At 37.5% G+C, this 27,390-nt stretch overlaps 1 protein-coding gene across 40 annotated transcripts in view; it reads right to left on the reverse strand.

The window, feature by feature from the left end:
* CLASP2 (cytoplasmic linker associated protein 2) overlaps positions 1-27,390 on the reverse strand; it is a 172,103-nt gene that overhangs the window by 82,909 nt on the left and 61,804 nt on the right. For all 40 annotated transcript variants that reach the window (XM_070455349.1, XM_070455346.1, XM_070455364.1 and 37 more), the window contains 4 exons: positions 9,802-9,881; positions 6,990-7,082; positions 3,601-3,746; positions 588-723 (listed from right to left, as the gene is read on the reverse strand). In XM_070455349.1, coding sequence (XP_070311450.1) covers positions 588-723; positions 3,601-3,746; positions 6,990-7,082; positions 9,802-9,881 — 455 coding nt within the window. The remainder of the gene's footprint in view (positions 1-587; positions 724-3,600; positions 3,747-6,989; positions 7,083-9,801; positions 9,882-27,390) is intronic.

The raw sequence follows: 27,390 nt of genomic DNA on the forward strand, positions 1-27,390 counted from the left end.
AAAAAGCAAGAGTAAAAAAACATTATTTTTACATATATATAAAATATAAATGCTACACTTACATTCTGTAGTAAATATAGTTTGTATAGGCACAAAATAGAGGTTTGGAAAAGTACATACTGAATGGCTAGAGTAGTGACTTGTAGAAGAGCAAAATTTAAAAATTAAAGTGGGGAAGTTTTATGTTTTTAACTCTTCTTCTGGCACCTTCAAGAGGTGGATGATGAGAAATATTAAGAATCTGCTGTCATCTTTTACCACTGCTTGTAACATTTTTACTGTTTAACATTTGCCCGTTACTACCTGTAACATGATTCTCACACATGCACATGCATATTGTGCCTATTATACTCTGTATACAAGCATCTTTACTTTGTAATCTTCTTTACTATTTAAATTTCATTAATATCTGTGTATTACTTTTATTATCAGAAAAATTATTCAAAAGTAATTTTTTTCTTGGGGTTTAAGAAAATTCCAATGATTTATTTCAGTACATTGAAAGAGAGAGACAGAGACAGACAAATGAACAGGCAGACACACAGAGGAAGACAGAAAAAAAAAAAAAAGAAAGGAAAAGAACCTACCCGAATTATGAATCTGATTGCTGCACATCCAGAAGTCGCCATGACTTTTGCACTATTGGGGACGAGATTAAAAAGCGTAGGTACAATGGCTTCAGCGCCATGATCAAACTTGTTTCCCAAAACTGTCGAAAGATGGCTATAAAGGAAGGCAAAAAAATGCTGTTTTAGAAAAATAGTTTAACATTAAATATAGGTAGGACCATATAATTTTAAAATATTCTTCTACTGAATTAACTTAATATCTTTATTTTAACCAGTTCTAACATGGCAGAAAAACAAAACAGAGAAAGGGAAGTGCATATTTCTTTCTCTTCCCTGACCTTTTACTGTCTAGTGCAAAGTTGAATTTTGGCATTTTAAGCATCTCTCTGCAATAGAGAAGCCATCTGATCTCAGAATTTAAGCATTAACATGACAGGTAAAACATTCAGCTCTGACTGTCCTGATGTTTAGTCTTTATCCATCAGATATTTTCATTCTGATGCCGCAGTATCAATCTTATATTCAACATACTGTACAAACAAGTAAAATTTTACCCAAATCAGTATTCTGCTATTTATATTAATGGTACCACTACTATTTCAGTCACAAATACTTCCTCACATCTCTGGTGTAGGATTTCAGAATTCTTGATTGAAAACAGAACTCTACCATACATTGGTTACCAGCTTCCCTGGTAAAGAATGGTGGTTCAGACAGTAAAGGATCTGCCTGCAATCCAGGATACCCAGGGTCAATCCCTGGGTTGGGAAGTTCCTCTGAAGAAGGAAATGGCAACCCATTCCAGTATTCTTGCTTGGGGAAACTCCATCAACAGAAGAAGTCCAAGGGGTCACAAAGAGCTGGACACAACTGAGCAACTAACACACACTGACTGGAGCTTCCCAGGTGGCACTAGTGGTGAAGAACCTGCCTGCCAATGCAGGAAACATAAGAGACATAGGTTTGATCCCTGGGTAGGGAAAATCCTCTGGAGGAGGGCATAGCAACCCACTCTAGTATTCTTGCCTGGAGAATCCCATAGACAGAGGAGCCTGGTGGGCTACAGTCCACAGGATTGCACAGAGTTAGATAGGACTGAAGTAACTTGGCATGCACACACGCACTGGTTAGTTGGGTGACTGAACAAATGTGTCTTCTCTTTCCAAATTTGCAGTTAAACAACTAATTCAGCCTAATTAATTTAATATGGTTTAGTATGATTTGGGGTAAAACACTTAGGAAGAATGCTGTAAATACTCACATTTCTGACAAGGTGCAGAACTGGTTAATTTTTACATACTTATACCTTATTTAGAATACAGTTAGCTCCAAAATATCAGATTCCTGATTCAAGGCGGTACTCAGACCTACTTACTAGTGTTCAGTCATACATTCAGTTTTCCCTTGTGAAACTCAACTGAGATGCAGGGCAGGCTACCTGTGCCCTGATGTTGCTGTCGTCCTTTAAAGTGTGAGCCTTTTGTTCTGGTCAGCAGGTGATGTCCTTTGGAAGCAGCCTGGTCTTTCCAAGCTTATTAGGAGGGGTAGCCTGAGAGTACTCAGCTTCCAGAGTAGCCTGAGCAGTACGATTCCTACACAGCAGCCTTTCTGGGGTCTCAAATGCATGCCCTGGGTGTCTGACAAGGTCTCTCCAGTCTGGCTCCTCAAAACTTGAACCTGTCCCAGCCCATGCAAGTTCTGGGAGTTGTTTACCTCATGGCTTCCAGCAGCAGGTCTTTCCTGTCCCCAGGGAGCTGTACCTTTCACATGCACAGATTAGTCTTCAACTAGACTCATGGATCCCCTATGCAGACTTCTATAGCTCTTTTTCTGTGTAGCTCTCTTCTCCCCAGTATTCTGCACTGAAAAGTTCAGCCACTTCAGCTTTCAGAACCTCCCATCTCTTCTCTTGTTTCTTCTTCAGCTCAGTGAGACTGTCTAGCTCTGCCTGGGTTCTCCCTCCCCCTCCTTGGTTCAGAAATGCATCCAGGTCAAAACTGTGCTGATGGTACTGTTAAATTGATTTGTTTCAAGAATTACAGTCCTGCCTGTCTGCTGTCTATCTGTACACAGTTGTCTTATACACTCTCCAGTTTTCTGCAAGGGGGCTAATCCTATACCAGTTATTGCATCATGACAAAAAGCGGAATTCTCATCATGGAGTATTTTTCAAGGTTACAATTTGCAGATTTTTGTTTTGTTTTGCTATCAAGAGATATCAAGATAACAAAATTTTATGAATTTTGATATCAAGATATCAATTATTTTGGTATATTAACTTGTATCTAGCAACCATGCTATATAGTCCCTTAACTATAATCATTTATTAATTCTTTTCTTTTTCTGTATGGATAATTATATCATCTGTTAATAAGGGCAGTTTTGTTCCTTTTCTTGCAATCTTCATAGCTTTTATTTCCTGAGTTTTTTAGTTTATTTTTTTCTGTTCTGACTAGGACATCTAATATGATCCAGATTATAAATATTAATAGTATATATCTAAGTGTTCCCTCTCTCCAAAGGAAGGCTTATACAACAACACATACAACAAATTTTTTTTTTGGTCAGGAGCAGCCGTAAAAGGAGTTCAAGTGTTCTACCATCCTTAAATTGTAGAAAAATATAAACATACTGAATAGTTTTAGATTTTGATAAGTTAATGATGTATGTTACAATTCGAGGACAATTGCTAAAATGTCAGAAATAAAAAGCTTAATACCCAAATTAGCAAATAGAATGTTATATAAGGGCCAGTTCTTAGACCCATTCATTTTTTTCTTACACTAACAGAGTTAGTGACCAAAAACCTACCAGTTGACTTCTGACGTATAAACACACTGCAAAGTTGGTATAAAGTACTATTAAGAAAGGTTTTTTTTTTCAAATCGCACAAATTTAACCCCTGTGCATATGATTTTTGGATCATGCTTTAGGGGGGTTATCCTACTAGTGCTTTACTGAATGAGCAACTCAATCAATGAGCACGGAATTAATTCATAAAAAATACTTATCACAAAAAGAATATACTTACGCTACAGTAATGCAAGCTTCTCTAACGACTTGGGATCTAAGATCCTTAGCTGAAAGTTTAAGTGCTCCATCCAACAAGCGTAAATGCTGGAAAAAGCAATCATATTGTGCAGCTCCAGCAACAAGCAATGATCGAATTTTCTTTAGCTGAAATAAAAAAAATTTTCATTACTGACATAAAAAAGTAAAGCAGTGTAAAAAAACAAACAACTGCCTAAACATTATTTGAACAAAATTTTTTAAGTTTTCATTAGATTTTATAACTATATTAAGACATTTTAACAGCATTAAACATAAATAAACATGTGAAGAAACAAACAAACCAGCTCTCTGGAAAAGAACATTACAGATTTAGTTATATGTATAAGAGACACATATAATGTTTGACTATATAAATAAATCTTAAAGTTTTAAGGGAGTCTATTTAAAATTGTGACAAAAGACACACTCAGGTGCACGTCTGAGCTCACACACCGAAGTTTAAAGTTTACCTAAATAATACCCATTATTATGTAGAATCTCATATTAATTTTGGAGAAGGCAATGGCAACCCACTCCCGTTCTCTTGCCTGGAAAATCCCATGGACGGAGGAGCCTGGTGGGCTGCAGTCCATGGGGTCGCTAAGAGTCGGAAATGACTGAGCAACTTCACTTTCACTTTCATGAATTGGAGAAGGAAATGGCAACCCACTCCAGGATCCTTGCCTAGAGAATCCCAGGGACAGGGGAGCCTAGTGGGCTGCCGTCTATGGGGTGGCAGAGAGTCAGACACGACTGAAGTGACTTAGCAGCAGCAGCATATTAATTTCTGAGGTCTTCTAAATTTTTAAAGATATCTTTAAAAGTTAAAAAAGATGAACTAAAGATGGAAAATATAAAAATAAAATATTGTGGATATTAAAAAAATAGTTGAAAGAATATTCTATAACCTTAAGGGTATATAAGGAAGGGAAACTATCATAAGCAGAAATCAGGAGGCATCTAAATGAGTAACTAAAAAAATCACAATATGGTAGGAAAAAATTATCTGCAACACAACAGTACAATACACAAGGAATGGCAATAAAGTTAAAAAAAAGACAACCAAATATTACATTGGCTAAAATAAATACAAGGAAATGTGTTCAACCTTACTAGTGATAAGCAAATGCAAATTACAACAAAGACACACCATTTTCCTTCATTAGATCGGCAAAAGTTAAGACTCAATAACACCCAGTACCAGATAGAAAAAAGATATTCTTACTGTTAAGTAGATTATGAATGACTAATATCTTTGTTCAAAATATTTTGGCAACGTCTATTGAAATAAAACTCCATCTATTCTTTAAACTCTATCTATTCTTTACCTATCAACCTCATTTATAAAAATTTAACTTAAAAAAATAAAAACACCACGGTTATAAATACATACAAGGATGTTTATTGCAATATTGTTAATATAGCACAAAACAGAACAAGTCCATCTTACTTTCTAGAAACATACAGCCCACCAAAACTGAATGAATAATTAACAGGCAATCTGAACAATCTGATCATGAAAAATTTCAGAATCTGCAATAAAAAAAAGCTTCCTGCAAATGGAAGTCCATGACAAGATGGTTTCACTGAGGATTTCTACCAAACATACAAAAAAGAACTTATACCAAGCCTTCTCAAACTCTTTCAAAAAGAGTGACTTACCTAGTGGAATGGCTAAGATGTTGCACTCCCAACGCAGGGGGCCAGAGTTCAATCCCTGGTCAGGCAACTAGGTCCCACATGCCACAACTAAAAGATTCCCCATGCCACAACTAAGACTTGGTGCAGTCAAATAAATAAATAAAACAAAAAGAAAAATTCGTCCAAAAGACTAAAGTAGAGGGAACCCTCCCAAAGTAATTCTATGAAGCCACCATCACCCTAACACCAAAACCAAAGACGCTACCAAAAAAGAAAATTACAGGCCAATATCTTTGATGAATACAAATGAAAAAATCCTCAACAAAATATTAGCAAACTGAATCCAATGACATATAAAAAGGATCATACACCTTGATCAAACTGGATTCATCCCAGGGTCACAAGGATGGTTCAACATTTGCAAATCAAACAATGTGACATAGCACATCAATAAAAGAAACCACATGATCATCTCAACAGATGTAGAAAAAACATCTGATAAAATTCAACAACCACTTATGATAAAAACTCTTACCAAAGTGGGTATAAAAGAAACATATCTCAACATATCTCAATAAAAGCTATTTATGACAAACTCATAGCCAATGGTTTATGACAAATCCAAACCCAACACTCAATGGTAAAAAGCAGAAAACACTGTGATTAAAATCTGAAACAAGACAAGGATGCCCACTCTACCACTTCTGTTCAACACAGTATTTATTAGAACTCTTGGTAACATGAATCAGGCAAGAAAAAGAAATAACAGGTATCCAAATTGGAAAGGAAGAGGTAAAACTGCCATCACATTCAGGTAACATGATATTATAGAAAACCCTAGAGACGTCACACTAAACCGATTAGAACTACTAAATGTATTCAGCAAAGCAGCAGGATGCAAGATTAACATACAGAAAGCTGTTGCATTTCTTTATACTAACAATAAAATATCAGAAAGTTTTAAAAAAGACTTTAAAAATTGCATCCATGGTGGCTCAGATAGGAAAGGGTCTGCCTATGTTTGATCACTGGGTTGAGAAGATCCCCTGGAGAAGGAAATGGCAACCCACTCCAGTACTCTTGTCAGAAGAATTCCATGGACAGAAGAGCCTGGCAGGCTAAAGTCCATGAGGTCACAAAGAACTGATACAACTGAGGGACTAACACTTTCATTACATATATATATTACATACACACACACCTAGGAATAAACCTGACCAAGGAGGTAAAAGACATTCACTGAGAACCATAACACACTGATAAAGGAAACTGTAGATGAATCAAAGAAATGAAAAGCTATCTCATGCTCTTGGACTGGAAGAATGAATATTGTTAAATGGCCACACTACAAAAGCAATCTACAGATTTAATGCCATTCCTACCAATTTAGATTCCTACCAACAGTGCCCAAGGGTTCCCTCTACCCCACAGCTATGTAACCCAAAGGAAAGCCAGGGCACTGGGGCATCAATGAAGCTCAACAAGTAACACAGGTGGAGACACTAACAAATGGATGAGATAGACTCTTCCTGAACAGCAAAACAGAAAAAAAATGCACCCTGAAAAAGGCCTATTATCTCAATTTGTTTTCCAGATTGAAATACTACTTATCAGACTCTATTTCAAAAGCAAATACCAGATAGTATTACTACTAAATTTCCAAGTTTTTGAAAAAGAACACTGGGGGAAAAAACAGAGAGAGAAGAAAATAAAAAATAGAACACTTACTGCATTGGCACGCTGATCCCAGTCGTGTTTGTCATCTGACAAAATTTCCCTGATTTTATTTAATGTTTCTTCAAGTTCTCGACTGGAATAGATCTTCAAGAAAAGATGCAAAATGATAACATTAATATTTCTTGCCACAACAAAATGATGCCCCGATGTTTAAAACAATCATTTAAGTAACAATATTTTTCCCCTTTTAGCACCATTTTTTAAATGAAGAATGGAAATACATTACAAACAATAATAAAATAAAATGCTTTGTCTTCCTTACCAGTTACGTAGGTAAGGGTATTTTCTCCACTCATAAGTAACTTCAAATATACTCTTAAAATGCTTTGTCATTTAAAAACAAAATACAAATATCCTACAGATTAGGAAAAATAGGGATGATTCCTCAAAATGACTTCAGGTATATAAAAAATCTATTACATTCATAGAGAGTGAAAAAGTTCACTTAAAGCTCAACATTCAGAAAACTAAGATCATGGCATCCAGTCCCATCACTTCATGGCAAATAGATGGGGAAACAGTGACAGACTTTATTTTTGGGGGCTCCAAAATGACTGCAGATGGTGACTGCAGCCATGAAACTAAAAGACGCTTACTCCTTGGAAGAAAAGCTATGACCAACCTAGACAGCATGTTAAAATGCAGAGACATTACTTTGCCAACAAAGGTCTGTCTAGTCAAGGCTATGGTTTTTCCAGTAGTCATGGATGGATGTGAAAGTTGGACTATGAAGAAAGCTCAGCACCAAAGAATTGATGTTTTTGAACTGTGGTGTTGGAGAAGACTCTTGAGATTGCAAGGAGATGCAACCAGTCAATCCTAAAGGAAATCAGTCCTGAATATTCATTGGAAGGACTGATGCTAAAGCTGAAACTCCAACACTTTGGTCACCAGATGTGAAGAACTGACTCATTGGAAAAGACTCTGATGCTGGGAAAGATTGAAGGCAGAAGGGGAAAGGGATGACAGAGGATGAGATGACAAAGGATGGTTGGATGGCATCACCTACTCAATGGACGTGAGTTTGAATAAACTCCAGGAGTTGGTGATGGACAGGGAAGCCTAGCATGCTGCAGTCCATGGGGTCGCAAAGAGTCAGACACGACTGAGCGACTGAACTGAACTGAACTAAATTGCATTCATATATTGATACGTATTTGTTTTAGGTTAATACCTCCTCCACCCCTGTCCATGCTGGACAGCAGCCAGGAGAGATGCTCACTTTTTTTCCCTCTGGAGCTAACCACCAAACACCTTTCACTCACTTAACAAGTGTTCACATAACAAGGATGCAATATTCTAGGCATAAAGGACACTATGGTTAGCAAAAAATAGGCATGGTTTTTGCCTCAGCAGCATATAATCTAGTCAAGAGAGAAAAGAATCAAATGATATAAAATATGAAATTACAAATAGAAAGTACCACCAAGGAGAATTACACACTGTCTTGAAAGTGTACATATGAGAGGGAAGTGAACTAGTGAGGAAAGTCAAACTTGAACTGAGGCAGGTAACATCAGACAAAACAGAGATGGGTGAACAGCATGTGCAAAGGCCCTGAGAGAAACTGAAAGAAGGCCGAGCACAGTGGTAAAGAGTGCAGAGGGAACCAGGCAAAGAGCCAGCGCCCAGGCCTAAGTCAGTCACACACAGGACTTCTCCACATCACAGTCAAGGCTCAGAGGTGGGCATGTGGCCCAGTCAGTGCGATGAGAGTGAAACACAAGTTTTAATGGTCAACCAGGAAAAGAGCAGAGTGTAGCGAGGGTGTGAGGCTCCGACAACTGCAGACATATTGCTGACCGCAAGGGAAGACAAAGTAGAAGGATCCAGAAATAAGACCTAACAAAAAACAGGGCTCTGGATACCATCTGAGTGGTATACATGGATACCTCAAAATGGCCGTGCTTGTATTTTTCACTTTTAGCAGCCATTAAATTCCCCTTTCACTTAAAACAGAAACTTGCCAGAAACAAGAGTACAAAGGGGAGCAAGGCAGGAGACAAGGTGGATGAGGTCAGAGGGGGACCAGATAACACTGTTAGAGAAGGATCACTGGAGGGTCTAAGCCTTTCCTGCCTCCTGCCTTCCCTGCTAAGTTAGGAATCAGTAGAAATAACTTCTAGGTGTCTGACTCTTGCAACTGATTAAGCAATGGTTTCCACATCAAACACTGAAAGAGTACATTTGAGAGGAGAAGATCATGAATCAAGTTGTGCACAGGTTGAATCTGAGATTCCTCAGAGACATCTAAAAGGAGATGTCAAAGAAACAATCAGTGGAAAAATTACTTTCACAATAGACAGATGTCTGGCTTAGAGATAAAAACCTAAGCATTATCTATGTAAAGGCAGGAACTAAAGCCATAGATTTGAAGGAAGCGATTTAGTAAAATGGATAGTAAAAAGAGAGGCCTAAAACTAACCCTTAAGAAATCTCAAATATTCAACAGTCAAATAAAGAAGGATGTAGCTATAGAGGAGAAATAGATGACGCAGACAAAAAAATAGGGGGAAAAAATGAAAGAACACTGTTTTCACAAGCACCTTTAAAAAAAAATAGTGGATATACTGAGACACTGTAATGTGATATGACTCAACGATATGGATTTAATTTTATGTCAGCCTCACTGAAAAATCACTTGAACATCCAATTCTACCAATAAATAATAACTTGATAATAGTAAGTCAAGTATTTTATTTATGTAGTTAATTTAGAAAAAAAGGATTTGAAAAAAGGGACAAAAACAACTGATTATAACAGGGAATATGAATGGGGAATGCCACATTACTGGTACCCTTACCTGAACAGAAGGGACATCTGTAAAAGCTTTTATAAAATCATCTTCATCAACTGCTCCGGCACCTCCTTCCTTAGAAGCACCTGATAATTAAAAAGAAAAAAAAATTTTTTTAAGTTTACTTTTAAGCATTTTAGCACCATGAATGCCATGAAAAAATTAACTTTTGATATGAAAAAGGCATAATTTTGAGACATTCCATTTCATAAGAAGACATTAAAAACTCTTCAACTTCTCAGAAAAGAGAAGGTACTTAGTAGTAGTTGATTAACTCTCTATAAGGTACTAGACGAGGCTGGTAATAGAATCCAAACTATACGAACAGAACCCTTTCACCCTTCGTTCAATGAAACAGCAAGGACACACAAGAACTACAGGTAAAAGGATAAACATTTAAAAAGAGGAACAGTTTAAGTGACAATGTCACTATCAATGGCAAATAAGTGAGGCAGAGGATCCATATGTGCTGCAGTGTCAGGAAAGCAAAAGTGAAAAAAATGAGGGTCCTCAAATGAACTTCAAACAAAGTAAAGTGAATAGGCAGTACTTATTTAAAAGCCACTAATTAAACTAAAAAGAAATACAAAAAGGCAAAATGGTTGCCTGAGGAAGCCTTACAAATAACTGAGAAAAGAAGTGAAGTTAAAGGCAAAGAAATACCCACTAGAATGCAGAGTTCCAAAGAACCGCAAGGAGAGGTAAGAAAGCCTCCCTCAGCAATCAATACAAAGAAATACAGGAAAACAATAGAATGGGAAAGACTAGAGATCTCTTCAAGTTCAGAGATACCACGGGAACCTTTCATGCAAAGATGGACACAATAGGGGACAGAGTGGCATGGACCTAACAGAAGCAGAGATACTAAGAAGAGGTGCCAAAAATACACATAAGAACTGTACAAAAAAAGATGTTCAAGACCCAGGTAACACAAGGATGTGATCACTCACCCAGGGTCAGACATCCCGGAATGTGAAGTCAAGTGGGCCTTAGGAAGCATCACTACTAACAAAGCTAGTGGAGGTGATGGAATTCCAGCTGAGCTATTTAGAAACCTAAAAGATGATGCTGTTACAGTGCTGCACTCACTATGCCAGCAAATTTGGAAAACTCAGCAGTGGCCACAGGATTGGAAAAGGTCAATTTTCATTCCAATCCCAAAGAAAGGCAATGCCAAAGAATGTTCAAACTACCACACAATTGCACTCATCTCACACACTAGCAAAGTAATGCTCCAAAAATTCTCCAAGCCAGGCTTCAACAGTACGTGAACCATGAACTTCCAGATGTTCAGGCTGGATTTAGAAAAGGCAGAGGAATCAGAGATCAGACTGCCAACATCTGCTGGATCAGAGAAAAAGCAAGAGAATGTCAGAAAAACATCTACTTCTGTTTTATTCACTAGGCCAAACCCTTTGATGGTGTGGATCACAACAAACTGTGGAAAATTCTCCAAGAGATGGGAATATCAGACCACCGAACCTGCCTCCTGAGAAATCTGTATGCAGGACAAGAAGCAAGTTAGAACTGGACATGGAACAACAGACTGGTTCCAAATTGGGAAAGGAGTACGTCAAGTCTGTATATTGTCACACTGCTCATTTAACTTCTATGCAGAGTACATCATGCAAAATGCCGGGCTGCATGAAGCACAAGATGGAATCAAGATTGCTGGGAGAAATATCAATAACCTCAGATATGGAGATTACACCATCCTTATGGCAGAAAGTGAAGAGGAACTAAAGAGCCTCTTGATGAAAGTGAAAGAGGAGAGTGAAAAAGCTGACTGAAAACTCAACATTCAGATCATGGCATCCGGTCCCATCACTCCATGGCAAATAGATGGGTAATCAGTGGAAACAGTGACAGACTATTTTCTTGGGCTCCAAAATCACTGCAGATGGTGACTGCACCCATGAAATTACAAGATGCCTGCTCCTTGGAAGAAAAGCTATAACCAACACTGACAGCATACTAAAAAGCAGAGATTACTTTGCTAACAAAGGTCCACCTAGTCAAAGCTATGGTTTTTCCAGTAGTCATGGATGGATGTGAGAGTTGGACTATAAAGAAGGCTGAGTGCCGAAGAATTGATGCTTTTGAGCTGTAGTGTTGGAGAAGACTCTTGAGAGTCCCTTGGACTGCAAGGAGATCCAACCAGTCCATCCTAAAGGAAATCAGTCCTGAATATTCATGGGAAGGACTGATGCTGAGGCTGAAACTCCAATATTCTGGCCACCTGACGCGAAGAACTGACTCACTGGAAAAGACCCTGATGCTGGGAAAGACTGAAGGCAGGAGGACAAGGGGACAACACAGGATGAGATGGTTGGGTGGCATCACCAACTCGATAGACATGAGTTTAAATAAGCTCAAGAGCTGGTGATGGACAGGGAAGCCTGGCGTGCTGCAGTCCATGAGATCGCAAAGAGTCAGACACGACTGAGCAACTGAATAACTGAATTGAACTGAATTAAGCTACTGTCTTATAACTCTTTCATATTCTGTGATACTGGGCCTAGAATCAAGCAAAACACTTTTTTCTGCTAATTCTAATGGTTTAGAATGGTTTCTTATTAAACTGTGTCAATGCAGGTATTGAAAGACCAGAAGCTGAAGGGAGAAGGAACCTGTTCCTTCCTAAGTGTTTCCTATTCTTGTCAGTAAAACCCTAGCAACCCTGGTGGGACACTCACTTCCGTAGCAGTTACAGATCGCAGTTTGTCTAACTAAACCAGTTCATCACACCTCTCAGAGACACAGGATGGCTACACCTGTCCCTCAGTGGTCTGAGTCCCAGCTCGGCAGTGCCTCTCCTCCAAGCCTCTACAGTTTAATCATTTTTACCTCCTCATTTTATTCTTCCAGCTTCAGGGGTAGGAGCTATGTACTGTGATTACCTACCTCCATGATACTTTAGTGTTTCCTTTTTGCATTCTTAATTCATCGATATTCATTTAACAAATTATATTAAATTCTCTCTGTAAAAATAACTTGTGGATTCTGTCTTCTGACTGAACCTTGGCTGGTAACACTACTTATTATTTATTTCTTCATCGTAAAAACCCAACACATGAAATGACTTTCAAATAGATAAGGTATATATTCCAATGGAAAACTATTTTAAAATCTCTCTGATTAAAAAATTAAATAGAAAATCTCTCTCCAATGAAGTTTATCATCTACCAAAGGAAATATTAGTATTTCAAAACTGTATTTTAAAAAATAATATCATTCAAATAAAAAAAAAAACACTCCGGATTTCCAAAGGTATGTTAAAAAGTGCCTTATCTTAAAAAAAAAAAGAAACTCTGAAGGTTTTTAAGCGTTTTAACAGCAACAAGAGATAGACCACAGAACAGAATAACATAAAAGTTTAAGGCAATATAAAACTGCAAATTAAAAGTAATGACAACTGAATAAACTAAAAGAGAAATAAATGCATGCTTACCATTGGAAATTCAATTACAAGAGAAAATAAACTATATAATTTCTTAAATGTTAAAAAGTTCAAGAAAATAAAATTCTCAACGCATGCCCATAATTAGTACAATTAAGTAACTGACTACCTGAAGATAATCAACAAAACCAAAGAAACAAAAAGTATGATACCAACCGTATTATTTTAATATCTTACAACATGCATTCATTTACAAATCTCTTAATACGGCAGGGAAAATTGTTTCTGACAATGGATCCCTTGATAGTAGTGCACAGACATGAACTTTTACAATTTTTTCTCAAAAAAATTTTTGGCCATGCCAAAAGGCATGATAGATCTTACTTTCCCAAACAGAAATTGAAGCCATGTCCTCCGCAGTGGAAGCACGGAGCTCTAACCAAAGGACTGCCAGGGAATTTCCCGCCAATCTATCACAGTTGTCTGTCTAAGTCACTGGACAGAAATGTCTTTAGGGACTTGTCCTTGTCCAGTGATGGGTATTGAAGGTGGTGGAGTAGAAGGATGTGTAGAGTAATAGGCAAACCTAACCTTTACAGTACAAAATGAAGCACGGCAAAGGCTAATAGAGTTTTACCAAGAGAATGAGCTGGACATGGGAAACACTCTCTTCCAACAACACAAGAGATGACTCTACACATAGACATCACCAGATGGTCAATACCGATATCAGATTGATTATATTCTTTGCAGCCAAAGATGGAGAAGCTCTATACAGTCAGCAAGAACAAGACTGGGAACTGACTGTGGCTCAGATCATTAACTCTTTATTGCCAAATTCAGACTTAAGTTCAAGAAAGTAGGGAAAACCACTAGGCCATTTAGGTATGACCTAAATCAAATCCCTTACAAGTATACCATGGAAGTGAGAAATAGATTCAAGAGATTAGATCTGACAGACTGCCTGAAGAACTATGGACGGATGGTTCCTAACACTATACAGGAGGCAGGGATCAAAACCAACCCCAATAAAAAGAAATGCAAAAAGGCAAAATGGTTGTCTGAGGAGGCTTTACAAATAGCTGAGAAAAGAAGAGAAGTGAAAAGCAAAGGAGAAAAGGAAAGATATACCCATCAGAATGCAGAGTTCCAAAGAACAGCAAGAAGAGATAAGAAAGTCTTCCTCAGTGATCAATGCAAAGAAATAGAAGAAAACAACAGGATGGGAAAGACTAGAGATCTCTTCAAGAAAATTAGAGCTACCAAGGGAACATTTCATGCAAAAATGGACAAAGAACAGAAATGGTATGGACCAAACAGAAGCAGAAGATATTAAGAAGAGGTGGCAAGAATACACAGAAGAACTATATTAAAAAGACCTTAAAAAAAAAAAAAAGATCTTAATGACGTGGATAACCAAGATGGTGTGATAAGTCACGTATAGCCAGACATCCTAGAGTGTGAAGTCAAGTGGGCCTTAGGAAGCACCACAACGACCAAAGCTAGTGGATGTTATGGAATTATAGCTGAGTTATTTGAAATCCTAAAAGATGTTGCTGTTAAAGTGCTGTACTGAGTATGCCAGCAAATTTAGAAAACACAGCAGTGGCCACAGGACTGGAAAAGATAAGTTTTCATCCCAATTCCAAAGAAGGGCAAGGCCAAAGGATGTTTAAACTACCACACAATTGCACTTGTTTCACATGATAGCAAGGTAATGCTCAAAATCCTTCAAGCTAGGCTTCAACAGTATGTGAATCAAGAACTTCCAGATGTCCAAACTGGATTTAGAAAAGGCAGAAGAACCAGAGTTCAAATTGCCAACATCCACTGGATCACAGAAAAGGCAAGAGAGTTCCAGAAAAACATCTACTTCTGCTTCCTTGACTATGTTAGATGGTATGGATCACAACAAACTGTGGAAAATTCTTCAAGAGATGGGAATACCAGACCATCTTACCTGCCTTCTGAGCAATCTGTATGCTGGTCAAGAAGCAACAGTTAGAACTGGACATGGAACAATAGACTGGTTCCAAATTGGGAATGCAGTACGTCAAGGCTGTATATTGTAACCCTGCTTATTTAACTTCTATGCAGAGTACATCATGCAAAATGCCGTGCTGCATGAAGCACAAGCTGGAATCAAGACGGCTGGGAGAAATATCAATAACCTCAGATACGCAGATGAAACCACCTTAATGGCAGAAAGTGAAGAGGAACTAAAGAGCCTCTTGATGAAGGTGAAAGAGGAGAGTGAAAAAGCTGGCTTAAAAGTCAACATTCAAAAAATGAAGATTATGGCATCCAGTCCCATCACTTCATGGCAAATAGATGGGGAAACAATGGAAATAGTGATAGACTTCATTTTCTTGGGCTCCAAAATCACTGCAGACAGTGACTGCATCCATGAAATTAAAAGATGTTTGCTCCTTGGAAGAAAAGCTATGACAAACCTAGACAGTGTATTAAAAAGCAGGCATTAGTTTGCAGACAAAGGTCCATATAGTCAAAGCTATCATTTTTCCAGTAGTCATGTACAGATGTGAGAGCTGGACCATAAAGGTGGCTGAGACCTCAAGAATTGATACTTTTGAACTGTGAAGTTGGAGAAGACTCTTGAGAATCCCTTGGATTGCAAGGAGATCAAACCAGTCATTCCTAAAGGAAATCAACCCTGAATATTCATTGGAAGGATTGACACTGAAGCTAAAGCTCTGATACTTTGGCCACCTGATGCGAACAGCCAACTCATTAGAAAAAGATCCTGCTGGGAAAGACTGAAGGCAGGAGGAGAAGGGAACGACAGAGGACGAGATGGTTTGATGGCATCACCAACTCAATGGACATGAGTTTCAGCAAACTCCAGGAGATGGTGAAGGACAAAGAAGCCTGCTGTGCTGCAGTCTGTGGGAATGCAAACAGTCTCAACTGAGCAACTGAACAACAACCTTATCCAGTAGTTCCTAAACATTCAACACAGTTTTCATAACAATTTTCTTTCCACAATTACTAATACATTTTGTTCCTTTATATATTAATACCATTTCTTGCAAAATACTTTGTTACAATATTAAGAGCAACCAAGCAACCATTAGGGGTGTCTGAGCACCAGCATCTGACTCCTGCAAAGTATACATCTCAACTGGTACAGGAGACCCGCAGAGAAATACCACACAAGTGCCGGTTAACCTCAGTGTGCTCAAGACTGGAAAACAGAAAGTTCCACAGACAAAGGGAGATGTGAAGGGGGAGCTCAGTGTGAAGAGCCACTACAGTGTATATGCAACTTCCTCAAGTGTCAATGTGCAGCAGAATGCTAATGCCCATACACCAGCCCGCCAGCCACAACACAATGCCAAAGGCCTCAAGGGAATGCAGAGAAGCTGACTAAACCCTGAGAAGCCCAGTGCCAATGACTAAAGACATACACAGGAGAGTCTAGGCTTGAAAGTCACAATTGACTCCAATCATAATGTCTTGATTATGCAGTAAATTCTGTCCCACTATGAGTAGGGCCAAGTAAGCCAGTGGACAACAGAGGGGGAGCAGAAATTAAATGGCTGCTAGAAGTTCTACAGAAAGGGGCTTCTCTGGTGGTCCAACGGCTAAGTGTCTGTGCTCACAAAGAAGGGGGCCCAGGTTTGATCCCTGGTCAGGGAACTAGATTCCAATGCTGTAAGACAGAGTTCACATGCTACAGCCAGAAGATCGCACGTGCTGCAATTTAGACAAATAAATAATTTTTTAAAAAGAAGTCCTACAGAGATACAGAGACAAATCAGCCTTAGAACTGTCTCAGATATGACAGTTAGGTCTCTAAACCTGGTCACAAATATTACCAAATTTGGTAAGGACCTGCATAGTTTGAAGAGTTGACCCTAATCTACCTTACTCTTACTTCTGAGAATCACTGTGGTTAAGCAGAAGTGCTGCTAACAGTGGTGAAGATCGAGGCCATACTGAGCTCTGCATTCTAACCTTTCTTACACCTCACATGTCTTACAAGGACACCCTTTTATAAACGTGGTTTGCCTAATGTTTTTCTTCACCTTCATTTTGACTGTTTGGCCTACAAAGTATTATAGGAAAAGGATCTCTACATAGGAAATAAACTGTTGAATCATTGTTTCATTTCACATTCATCATTCCATTTTCTGATACAACATTAAGAAGTTCACCTAAACATACTACAGAATCCCTTTAGCACCAGCAAGGAAATGAACTACACAGAAGAAAGTAAAAAAGAGTAATGGGCTTTCATGTCAAATATTACTGCAAGAAAAGGAGAATGGGCATGCACACCAAGAGGAGACGTATTTAGATAAATTAAGTTTGAAAGCAGGACCACAGGTAGAGGTTGGGCTGAAGGGACAAGCAAAGCTGGCCTCCAAGTTGACTAAAGCTCTTTCAAATATAAATGGGTTAACAATCACACCATAAGATGTTAACGAGCTGAAACAGAACAGAGGAGCTTTGCCCAGTTGTCTGGTGGTGGCGGTGGTGGTTTGGTCACTAAGTTGTGTCCAACTCTTGTGACCCCATGGACCGTAGCCCGCCAGGCTCCTCCGTCCATGGGATTCTCCAGGCAAGAATACTGGAGTGGGTTGCCATTTCCTTCTCCAGGGGATCTTCTCGACCCGGGAATCGAACCCAGGTCTCCTGCACTGTAGGCAGATTCTTTACCAACTGACCTACAAAGGAAGCCCGCAGAGTTGTTTAACCACTTTAAAACAGAGGTCAGTAATTTTTTTTTTGTAAAGGACTAGAGAGTAAATATTTTAGACTCTGTGGGCCATGTGGTTTCTGTTGCAATTTCTCAACTCTGGCATTATAGCCTAAAAGCAGCCACAGACAATATGTAAAAAATGAACAAGGCTGTATTCCAATAAAGCTCTACTTGTGGACACTGCAATTTGAATTTGATACAGTTTTCACGTTTCATACAATGTTCTTCTTTTGAATATTATTAGTCATCTAAAGACGTAGAAAACATTCTTAGCTCATGGTGAAATAAAGAGAGACAGCTGGCTGGACCTGGCCCGGGCACTCCAGTCTGCTGACCCCTGCTCCAGAATGCACTCCAAGCTGGTCCTCAGCTGCACGGGAGGCACCGGGAGGGAAGGGGGCGAGGCGCACTGTCGCCCAGGAGGCAGCACAGCCTCGGTGCGCCAGGCTGGCGAGAACAGGCACTCTCAGAAACCCTCAGCTGCTACTTCTAGACGCTCACGTACAGAGGGAAAACTCCACCCCTGCCAGTCTTTAACTACTAAGCATACAAATGTGAATGAAGCCGAGGGTAAAGTAGTATGTTCTAGATACAGGAGCAAGGAGAGCAAAGTCTCAGAAGTGGAGACACGCAGTTCTTCCCATGCGCCAATGAAGCAACTAGCACTGAAGAGAGATAAATGCAGGAACCTTGAAAAAATTCATAAAACATCCATAATTCCTCAAGAGAATTACGCTACTGAAACAACTATGGGTGCTTTTGAAGCATGCTATGAAAAGACAGAAGAGCTTTCTGGATCCTCAACTTTCTAAGGGAAGTAGGCTGAAAAAGATACTCAACTGAAAGCACAAGACACTTGTAGGCAAAAGAAGAAAAGATCTTGGGGGGCAGAGCCTAGGGGCCAGGGCGCAACCAACAAGAGGAAAACAATGTTCTAGAGAAGCACACCCAGAGAGAGAATGAAGCCTCCGTGACGGAACACTCACAATGCCTGAAGGAGGGGAACCTGACAGCAGACTCCTGAACGACTTCAAGATGCTATAAACCAGTGACTGGTATGAAGTTTCTGTTCCTCCCCTTTTTAAAATCAGAGTGTTTACTATGGTTTTTCCACGCTGGTACCACCATTATATGCTGACCATGTGGGGTGTAAATAGATGTCTTTTTGGTTCAGAGGCCTTAGGATGGAGAGGACCCACCCAGCGGCTCACATGCATCTGGACTTGATTCAGATCACAAGATGATGGACTTTATGCCTAATGGTATAATCAGGATGAGACTTTTAGGAAATGTCCACGAGTACAGTTCTGTATGTGGGAGACATATGAATTACTGTGGTCAGAGGGCAAGCTGCAGCAGACTGCACAAAGAGCTATAAAAGCTGCTTTCATTGCTGACAATTGCTCATTTTACAATACAATTTTGCAGCTTTCCCTATTGAAAAGTGAAGTTCCCAAGAAAGAGGTGGAGAGGTGTAACTGAGAATTCTAGTTGAGACAAAACCTAGGATAGGCTGAAGGGGTCCCTATCTGGTGATTCTCTAGTGTGTAGCATAAATAAATTTCCTGAGGAAAGCTTCTGGAGTCTCCAATTTGGACCTGAAGGACCAATTCAATTGAAGGACCAAGTTCAAGCAATCAACTGACAATCAAAGTTCAAATATGGTGAATCCTTGAACAAAACAGAATTGAACTGCATGGGTCCACTTACATATGGTTTTTTAGAATTTATTTATGTTTTTAAACACACTGAATTCTACACTTTGTTTTATTTATTTTTTTGGCTGCATGGCATGCAGGATCTTAGTTTCTCAACCAGGGACTGAACTTATACCCCTGGCAGTGAAAGCATAAAGTCCTAATCACTGAACCATGAAGGAATTACCCTAGGATTTTTTAAGATAAATAATGCAGTACCACATAATGCATGGTTTGCTGAATCCACGGGTGTAGAATTGCAATAGGGAGGACTGGCTAAGGGACCTGAGTATCCAAGGACTTGGCTATTTGCGGTGGGTCCTGGAACCAACGCTCATAGATACTGGGGGATGACGGTACACAAGAGGGCAAACCATTATGAACTAAGTCACAGGGAACAAAGAACGGAATTTTAGAAGTTTAGATATGAAAACTGTCTAGTTACAGACTACAGAATATTAATATATGTGGGTATAATATTTAAAGAAATAATGTGGATAGAATCACAAAGATGCCAATCAACAAAAGATAACAGGAATAAACAGGTTATCTGGGGGGAGGAGAATGCAGTAATACAACTATTTAAATTAAAACAAAACAAAACCAACTTTGACTCAAAGATTAAACAAAAGAAATATTTAGAGAACTAGAAGATACACCTGAATAAACTACTCAGAATGTGGCAGAGAGAAGTAGGGAAATGGAAGTATAGGAAAAGATATGGAGGACAGCGTGAGAAGTTCTAATCTCTATCTAATCAGAGTGCCTCAAAGAGAGAGCGAATGGAAATGTTCACAGAAAGATAATGGCTGTGAACTTTCAAGATTCATGAAAACCAGGAATCTATAGACTCAGGATGCACAACATAACCCAAACGAGATAATTAAAATGAAACCCACACCTAGAACTCTGTGGTGTAACTGCATAACACCAGTCAGTCACCAAAGAAAGAAGAGATCACCTAGAACAGAACAACAGACTTCTCCAAAGCCACAGTGGGAGCCAGAATACATTAATGTCCTCAAAAGTTTCAAAAGAAAAAACTATAAATCTAATTGTGTACTTAGGAAAATTAATCTTAAAATATGAATACAAGTGGAAAAAAGTCAATGCACTGAAAATGAAGAAAACAAAACAGTACCTAAAGATGGTCTGATTGTCTAAATCAGAGGTTGGCAAACATTTTCTGAACAGGGCCAGATAAAAAATATTTTACGCCTCATGGTGTGTGGTGCAATTACTCAACTCTTCACAAATGAATGAGTGTGGCTACATTTCAATAAACCTTTATTTCTTCAATCAGATAGCAAGGACATATTTGGCTGCTGGCTATAATTTGCCAAACTCTGGGGCAGATAGAAAGCTCAAAACAATATATAGTAAAATCATTTAAAAATTAAAATTTACCTAGGTGGTTAGTTGTAAAATCAAAATGTAATTAATTTAATTTCCATGCTTCAACCAACAAAGTTAGAAATTTTAAATTAAAAACTACCTCGCTGAGGAACCTTGAGGGCAATTACACTAAATGACAAATACTATGATCTCGATATTTGTAAAATAAAAAAAAAAAAAAGCACAAATACAGAGACCAGACTGGTGGCTGCTAGAGGCAAGGGGTAGATGAAATAGGTGAAGGGAGTAAAAAGATACAAACTTCCAATTATAAAATAAATTCAGTCATGGTATGTAAAGTACAGTATGGTCACTACAGTTAATATTATATTGCATATTTAAAAGTTGTGGGACTTCCCAGGTGGTCTAGTGGCTAAGACTCTGAGCTCCCAATATGGGGGCCCAGGTTCGATCCCTGGTCAGGGAACTAGACCACACACGCTACAAGTAAGACCTAGCGCAGTAAAATAAATAAATAAAACTAAGTTAAAAAGAAAAAGTTGCTGAGGGACTAAATATCAAAAGTTCTTATAAGAAAAAAACGTTCTGCAATTATATATGGTAAAGGATGTTAACTCGACTTATTATGGTGATCATTTTGCAATATATACAAATCTTGAATCATTATGTTATACAACTAAAACTAATCTTATATGTCAATTATACCTCTATTTTTTAAAAAAGAAAATGCATTGATTCTGTAGATGAATCTGGGGAGAACTTAACATCTTTGTAATACTGTTTTCCTATCCAGGAATGCAGTATGTCCATTTATTCATGCCTTTTAAAATTTCTTTCAATAAAGTTTTATAATTTAACAAAATATTATGTTTTTACCATAAAAGAAAAACATTATCAGGTACCTAGAAATAAACCAAACCAAACAAACAAAAAAAAAATCAAAAAACTTTGAGGGAAAGAAAGATTAAATTTTAATGAGACATTAAGGAACCCTAAAATTAGAGGACAGATACTCTGTGTTCATGGACAGGAAATCTCAGTATCATAAAGATGTCCAGTCCTCCCAAAGTACTGCCATAATCAAGCCTCAAACAGGATTTTTTGTGGAAACTGTCAAGCTGATTCTAAAATCTATTTGGAAGACCAATGGGCCAAGAATTGTTGAAATAACCCTTGTAAGTAAAAGGTAGAAGTACATGCCCAACCAGAAATCAAGACTTACAAAACTAAGATGAAGATGACAATTAGGTTTTAGTGCAGGGATAGATCAACTAATCAAACGACAAAATACACACCTCAAAAACAGATCCAAAAATGTATTAAAAAAATTGAAAGATGACAAATGATTCAGATTAACGGGGAAAGTAATTCAATAATAATGTCCTCAAATTCAACAAAAGACTGAGATAACAGATTATCTATTTTAAAAAAGTTATTTCCTTTTGAAGGGAAATTTTAGAACTTTTTAAAAAAGCAATCTTAAAACTTAACAATAGACATTCTGATTCGCATGGTAAAATGGTAGTCATCCAATTTCAAAGCAAATGTTCTACGAAATACTCCAAAACACAATGACCAAAAAGAAAAACAAATAAAACTGCCCAGAGCACATAACTTGTTATACACGTTCTCACTTCAAACTTCAATTGTCTCTTTATAGATAAATGGGGAATATAAACATCCTACAATCCTATAAATGTCAACTACAGGAGCCCTTGCTGGACAGAAAATTCCGAGGAATTTGTATGGAAGAGGAGGATCCTGTCAGTGGAGCATGCAGGTATCAAGTATGCTTCCTTGTAGAAGGAATAACCAGGGATAAGCAGCACCTGGACGAGGGAGGTATCCCTTCAAAGCCTGGTGGATAAAGGAAGGGAAGATATAGGTGCTCCTGAAACAAGATGGTGTCACAGACTCAGAAGCATAATAGAAACCCCCCTCGTATTAATTAGAAAAGAAGCTGCATTTCACTATACCAACAGAAGAGGGCATTCCTGAATTAAGAAACACTATTATTTTTCTTTCAGGCCCCACAGAATCACTTGTTATTTGAAAATATTCTTAGGATATTTGAAGAAATTTGAGTATAGAACGGAAATGCTTAAAAGGAGGTGTATAACTTAAAAGAATAAATTTACAGAAAATAAAAGGGCTCAAAGAAACAAGTTAAATATCACCACAACGAAATCAGACAAATCCACAATATGGAAAAATCTTAAAAGACTACTGGCTTAGACTCTTTTTTAAAAAGTCAATGTTGGGGTATAAAAATTGGTAAAGGAATTGTTTTATACATAATACTATGAAATATTCCAGCATATGATAATCGTATTATGGTTATAATGAAGACATTTTTAAGAATTAGAAGTTTCATGTTAAGTACTTATGGCTGAAATGTTGTGATGTTGACAATTTACTTTCCAACTATTAAGTTTTGAAAAAAGTATGCATGGGAATATATCTATATGGAGATGATTAAAACAAATACGGCAAAATGCTAGTTGTTAAATCTGGATGATGATTATTCGCTGTATGCCAACTTTGCTATAGCTAAAAACTTTTCACAAATAGCTACATAAATTCTAGGTCACTAAAAAGCTACAATAAGTATAGATTGACATCAGGGAAAAAGGAAAGAAACTATAGGAATCAAAATCCACAGTTAGTAGTTATCTCAATTCAATGGAGTAAAGAATGTTTCATCTAATTGCAAAGACAATAACTTGTCCATGCTTGAGGAAAAAATTAAAATGAATATACTGTCACCTTATACAAAAGAATTTCAGATATAATGAACAAACTAAACATAAAATAATTTTATGTTTTAGAATAAATTAGACTATTTGTATAAATTTTGGGACTGGTCAAAATAGTCTTTATACAATATAGGAAATATGAAAGTAAAAAAAAGGACAGATATTTTACCTACCAAAACAAAATTTTTAAATTTTGATATAAAAATGCCACAGACAAAATAGACTGAGGAAATATTTGTGACTTATAAAGAGCGTAGAAGACCTATTATTTTTAAAATTGTAACAAATTGTTGAGAAGATAAAACAGTCCAATTGTTAAAAATGGGAAAATAATAAATTATAACTCACACAAGAGGATATGCTAATTCCCATTAATAAATTCAAATATTCCAAATTTAACGAATATAAAGTCTAGGCGGACAGGTCTTGGTTCCATTCCCTGATGTCTCCCAGAGGTTACACAAGTAGCAGCACACTGCAAAAGCCTTCAGTAAACACTCGCTCACTGCTGCCCGGGTGGGCAGGTGGACTCGGATTAAAGAAAGAGGGACCAGGGCACATTTGCCAAATGTCATTCACCAAAATGACCATTAATGAAGCTGCTATACTCGATGCAGGAGAAGGTAAAATGATGTCTTTATTAAAATGAAAAACAAGCAACCTCATTGAAAGGAGTCTAGAAGGAAATGGTAATCTAGAGTATTCTCTTCAGAAGAGACTGGCAGGCTACAGTCCGTGGGGTTGCAAAAGTGTTGGACATGACTTAGCGACTAAACAACAACAAACAAAACAATTCTACCGATTAGAAGCACCAGAAGGTCCAAATATATAAGTACATGGAGACCTGCATTCTTAGTAATGGCATTAAGTTGTGAACAACCTGAATAACATTGACACTGAAACGGTTTATTAAATCATGGTACATCAATAATGTGGGATACTCTACATTATTAAAAAAATGTTATAGCTCTCTTTCTTGATGTTAAAAAACGAAAATATGTTTTGTGGTGGGAAAAAAAGCAAGTTGCAAAGTAACAGCACATTTAATGTGAGCAAAAATAAAATCTAATCTGAACACCTACACAAATAAACATGGAATAAGATATGGAAGGAATACCATAGATAATACTGGCTACTTAGGACAAAGAGATTAGAGAGGCAAGACATTATGAATTTTTTTTTCCTAAACATTTCTCTAATGTTAGACTTGTTAACAGTCAGTATATGTTTCATGGGCATCCCAGGTGGCTCAGCAGGAAACAATCTGCCTTTAATGCAGGAGATGCAGGTTCAATCCCTGGGTCGGGAAGATCCCCTAGCGAAGGAAATGCAACCCACTCCAGTACTCTTGCCTGGGAAATTCCATGGACAGAGGAGCCCAGCAGGCTACCTTCCCCGGGGTGGCAAAGAGTCAGACATGACTCGGCAACCAAACAATAACAACATGCCTTTTACGTAAAAAAAAAAAAAAGAAAGAAAAAAATCAAACGATGCATTGCATTCCTAAGAAACACAGAAACTGAGTCCAAAAGGGAAAAATGTCTGTGCATAACACAGATAACTACTAAGAACCTACGGGACAGCACAGGGACACTGACTCGGTATTCTGTGGTGACCTAGATGGGAAGAAAACCCAGAAAAGAGGAGACACACATATACGTATGGCTGAGTCACTGCTGAAAGCAGAAACCAATACAACATTACAAAGCAACCATGCTCCAATAAAAGTTAATTCTAAAAAAAGAAATTTAAAACTTTAATTAAAAAATTAAGTGTACAACATGGTCATCATAGAAATAATGTTTATCAATTCAATAATATAATGTGATGAATATAAGCTTGGAATTCTAAACAATTACTATTAAAAACTTCTACTTTATATGGAACAAGTATAACAAGTCTAACTAATGGAAAAAGTCCCTCCCATGTGTGATCTATGTTAATGATACTGCAATCTTTTCTGAGACAAATTTTGAAATCAATTTGCCTACCTATATGACACTATAGTTTTCTAACACTTAAATCTCAAGTCAAAAAGTACAGTCAAATGAAGCGTGGAAAGGCCAAAACACAAGCACTAACACTTGGGATAGTGGTGGGATAATGAGCATGGAAAGATATTGTCATTTCTTTCTCACTTTTTTTCCTTGAGCATTCTGATGGTCTGCTCAGTGGCTGATGTGAAGCCCTACACATAGTAGGCTCTACACAAAGATGTAGCTAAGAACACTAACTTATCTGTAAAGAGAGTGGGTTTTCAATATGCCTACTAATTTCAATCAAAATAGTCTGGCTGTATATACTACTTCCTCCCTTCTCTTAAAACATTCTGAATGCTTCATAAAATAAATTTTGCACAATGAAATTTTTTTCAAGTTTTGCACAACAGGTAAAATGAAACTGAGGTCAGAGAAAATAACTGTAGCAAAACATGCCAGGCAATTAGGCAGCTTATTAATTTAAATTTAACTACTTATCAGTTAATTATTCAAATCATATTTATCTTAAAACCAAAGTTGAGAGAGAGAGCATCAGGGCATCTTATGAATAAATGAGAGGGGATTCACAGTAATTTAAGACAGAACCAATCCCTAAATTTCAAATGTTAATAGTGTTTTGCTACATGGGATAAAAATAAGAAATATGTATCTCACGTAGTATGAGGGAGGAGACGACCCAGAGATGATCCAAAAAGCCCTTGACAGTGGGCCGAACACTGGGCTCTTGTCTTGTCTCTGTTAATAACTAACTGGTCTTGGATATATCATTTACTTTCTGAGTCTCTTCATCTGAATTGGGGTTGTATCATCTTTTAAGATAACTTCAGGGCTAAAATCTTCTGGGTAGTCATTCCCAGTCATTAGGGGGAAGAAAAAAGGAAGAAAGCAAGCAAAACAAAATACACAAACAGGAAAGTTACTTGGCTTTATATAATTTCAAAAACAAGAAACTAAGGTTTACAAATTAAAAATTCATATTTCAAGATTAAACAAATCCTATGAGATTTGTTTTATTAATTATATACCAATTTTCATAATCTTGATTTTGTTTAAAAGGGAAAACAACTCTGCTGTTTGCATGACAGGAATAAATGTGAATGATTAGCACAATCTGTAGAAAACAGACACTGGGACATAAATAATAAAACAAGTAAGACAGGTAATACTCAGTGACAAATCACTAACCTCAAAATCTGGTATGAATTATAAATAAGAGCAATTATATCATCAGCTAACTCTATTTTTATTTTGAAAAAAGGCAAAATAATTGGTACAGGAATAGGGACATTATAACTCAGAAGATAAGCTTTAAAAAGGCAATTGTAAAGAGGAAAACACTAAAAAAAAGCATTTCCATTTATAGTGAAAAATTACTAGTTTGCTTATTTCCAAATATTCTACTTTGTTGGGAATCACACTAGCTGAGGCTTGAAATGACTGATTTGTGGATGTTGAAAATAGTGATGATTCCCATAGATTTTAACCTCAGAGCTTTAGGATCTAAAGTTTAGTGAGTTCAGTACTGATGGCAATATAAATGATTTTTGTGCTTCACCCACTTATTAAAAGCATGACCAATTCAAGTTGCTTAAATTCTCCGAACTATAGTTTGCTCATCAGTAAAACTGACATAATAAAGTACCTAACTCAGAGTTTTAAT

This window comes from Odocoileus virginianus, chromosome 26 (assembly GCF_023699985.2).
Source record: "Odocoileus virginianus isolate 20LAN1187 ecotype Illinois chromosome 26, Ovbor_1.2, whole genome shotgun sequence".
NCBI classification, from domain to species: domain Eukaryota; kingdom Metazoa; phylum Chordata; class Mammalia; order Artiodactyla; family Cervidae; genus Odocoileus; species Odocoileus virginianus.